The sequence below is a fragment of the Fulmarus glacialis genome, unplaced genomic scaffold, assembly GCF_000690835.1.
Source record: "Fulmarus glacialis isolate BGI_N327 unplaced genomic scaffold, ASM69083v1 scaffold20054, whole genome shotgun sequence".
NCBI classification, from domain to species: Eukaryota; Metazoa; Chordata; class Aves; order Procellariiformes; family Procellariidae; genus Fulmarus; species Fulmarus glacialis.
In genome coordinates, this window is record NW_009207653.1 from 225 (window position 1) to 2602 (window position 2378).

At 43.1% G+C, this 2378-nt stretch overlaps 1 protein-coding gene across 1 annotated transcript; it reads left to right on the forward strand.

The window, feature by feature from the left end:
• Positions 1–1003: 1003 nt before the first annotated feature.
• LOC104075638 (homeobox protein Hox-A5-like) lies at positions 1004–1291 on the forward strand (the record flags this gene model as incomplete). Its single annotated transcript, XM_009576209.1, has 1 exon — positions 1004–1291. A coding segment is annotated over one exon (260 nt), but the record flags the coding sequence as incomplete, so codon positions are not given.
• Positions 1292–2378: the final 1087 nt, after the last annotated feature.

Here is a 2378-nt window from a genome sequence, read left to right on the forward strand (position 1 = left end):
CTCCTAAAGCCACCCCAAAGCCTCTGCTCCGCTGCTTCATTGTCAGAGAGCGATGCAGGGAATATGCCCTCTGTGCTGAGGATCCAATGCATTTGTGGCACATTCCTCCTCGCCCCCCTCCCCCAGCTCATTAGTCTGTAAGTATTGGATATTGAGAGCACGTTTCTGGGGCCGTGGGCGCACTTCCATGGCATCGCGGATTTTCTCTGACTTACAAGTGAACTTCACATAATTGAACTATTCTGTCCAGGAGTCGTGCTGGGGGGGAGGGTTGTATTGGGGTGGCACTTATTTTTAATAATCCCATATTAAGACGTTTACTTGCACTGTTTGCTAATGAGTCCCCTCCTCTCCCCTCCTCCCGAGATTATGTTTGCTGGACTATGGGTCGCATTTCTTTTTTGGAAAGTTAAACTTTTAGCAAGACCATTCTGATGCTGCTTTGCATTCGAGGGCAATAAATTCCGGAGCAAATGGCAAAGGCTCTTCCATGATCTTTAGCTGATGTCTATAATTCTACTTAAATTACAGACCCTCTGTAGCCACAGCCATGGCAATAGAGTGTTTGTGTAAACACACCCGCATATGCGTGCTCACACACACGCACACACACGTGCGTGCAGCTCCCCGGATCGCACACGTGTGTGGTGTATGTGTGTGCGTGTGCGTGTGTGTGCGCGCACAGGCTCTCAACACGCAGAGGGTAGGCACTGCTCAGCGATTCACATGGGTCCTACCTACTTCACTTTCCCTAGGTCCACCTTAAAGCCTCTTTGTATCCCAGTTACCCCACCACCGTCAGCACGTTGCACATCCGCATTTACAGCTGGTCAGGCAGGAGAAAAGGAAAAGAGGGACTAAAAAAAAAAGCCTCCAGGAAACCAGAGCAGCCCCCGCACCCCCCACCCCCCGTGATTGTGCCTGCAAAAGGAGGCAGAATATACTTCTGGTCTGAAGTCACTGGGCCCTGTCCAATGCGATCGTTTTGTCTTTACTTCTACAGGTACAGTATATGGAACTCATGGGAGACGAGGGAGGCAAACTTACACCAGATACCAAACGCTAGAGTTAGAGAAGGAATTTCATTTTAACAGATACTTAACCCGAAGACGACGTATTGAGATTGCAAACGCTCTCTGCCTTACTGAACGCCAGATTAAAATATGGTTTCAAAACAGGCGGATGAAATGGAAAAAGGAAAACAAATTCATAAATTCCACACAGCCCAGCAGCGAAGAAACAGAGGAAAAGTCAGGGGAGTAGAACCACGTTTAATAAACGCTACCAGGCCTTTCCTTAGCGCTTACTATTACTATTATTATTTACCTTGTGTTCCTTCCGCTACTAAAATCCTATAGGTTTGTCACAGTCTATTAATTCCCAAAAGGCTTGGTTAAAAGATGTACATTTGCAATCATCTGTGACTTTCTTTAATATATGTGGAAGTCCTAGCTTTCGAGCTACAGGCATGTATGTATATAACCACCTTTCCAAAGCGTAGATGGCATTGCTTAAACTATTAGAGAAATGGCCCAGATTTTTAAATATTTGAGGTGAGCATCTGTGTGTGGGTGAGTGTCCCTGGCGTGCCTGTGTGAGAAGAGATAAGGGAGTGGTGGTTTTTGTTTTTTTTTTTTTTTAATTAGAAATATTCATATTGTAGAAATACGAGAGATTTTAGAAAATCTTGGGTTTATGTTTTTACTAACTCCCGCTACGTCGGGCCGTCTCGTTATGCTGTGTTTGGGAGCTTATGGTCTGCAGGGAAGAAAAAAAGTTTTACGCATGTATAAGATATTTAAACAGCAAAAAGAAGAAAAATCCTTTAAAAAAAATCGTTGTGTAAAACCCTGGGTATAAATTTGCAGTTAAAGCGAAGATGAATTGCAGGGAGCTTTTTTAAAATGCCGCTAAAATGCTTAATCTGCACTACTAGTATTAAAGCAAAAACTCGGCGTTAAACTTCAGGGCAAGCGAGGGAAGAGGTTTCGAGGCGGGCGAATTTCTGTGGTTCCCGTTGAGCTTACGCTGAGGTTTCGGTGAGCTCAGCTCTACACTGAAGGGGCTTTGAATTATGGACTACATTTCGTGGGGCTTCGTGGGCTTGGGTCGATCTTTCTTTATTTTATTTTCTTTCTTACTCTTTTTTTTTTTTTTTTAATTAAAAGAAAATTGTCTGTCATATTAACTCGGGGATCTTCTTCCCTGCTTTTGTGGTATCTTAATTTACATTCGGATTTCTTAGCACTGGAAAAAATAAATAGATACTCTAAGGAAAAGTAGCTGCCGTGCTTCCACTTCGAGTTCTGTATAAGTAAAATAAGCGCAGCGAAAATATTGATTAATATATACGTTATATCTCTATATATTATATTGTG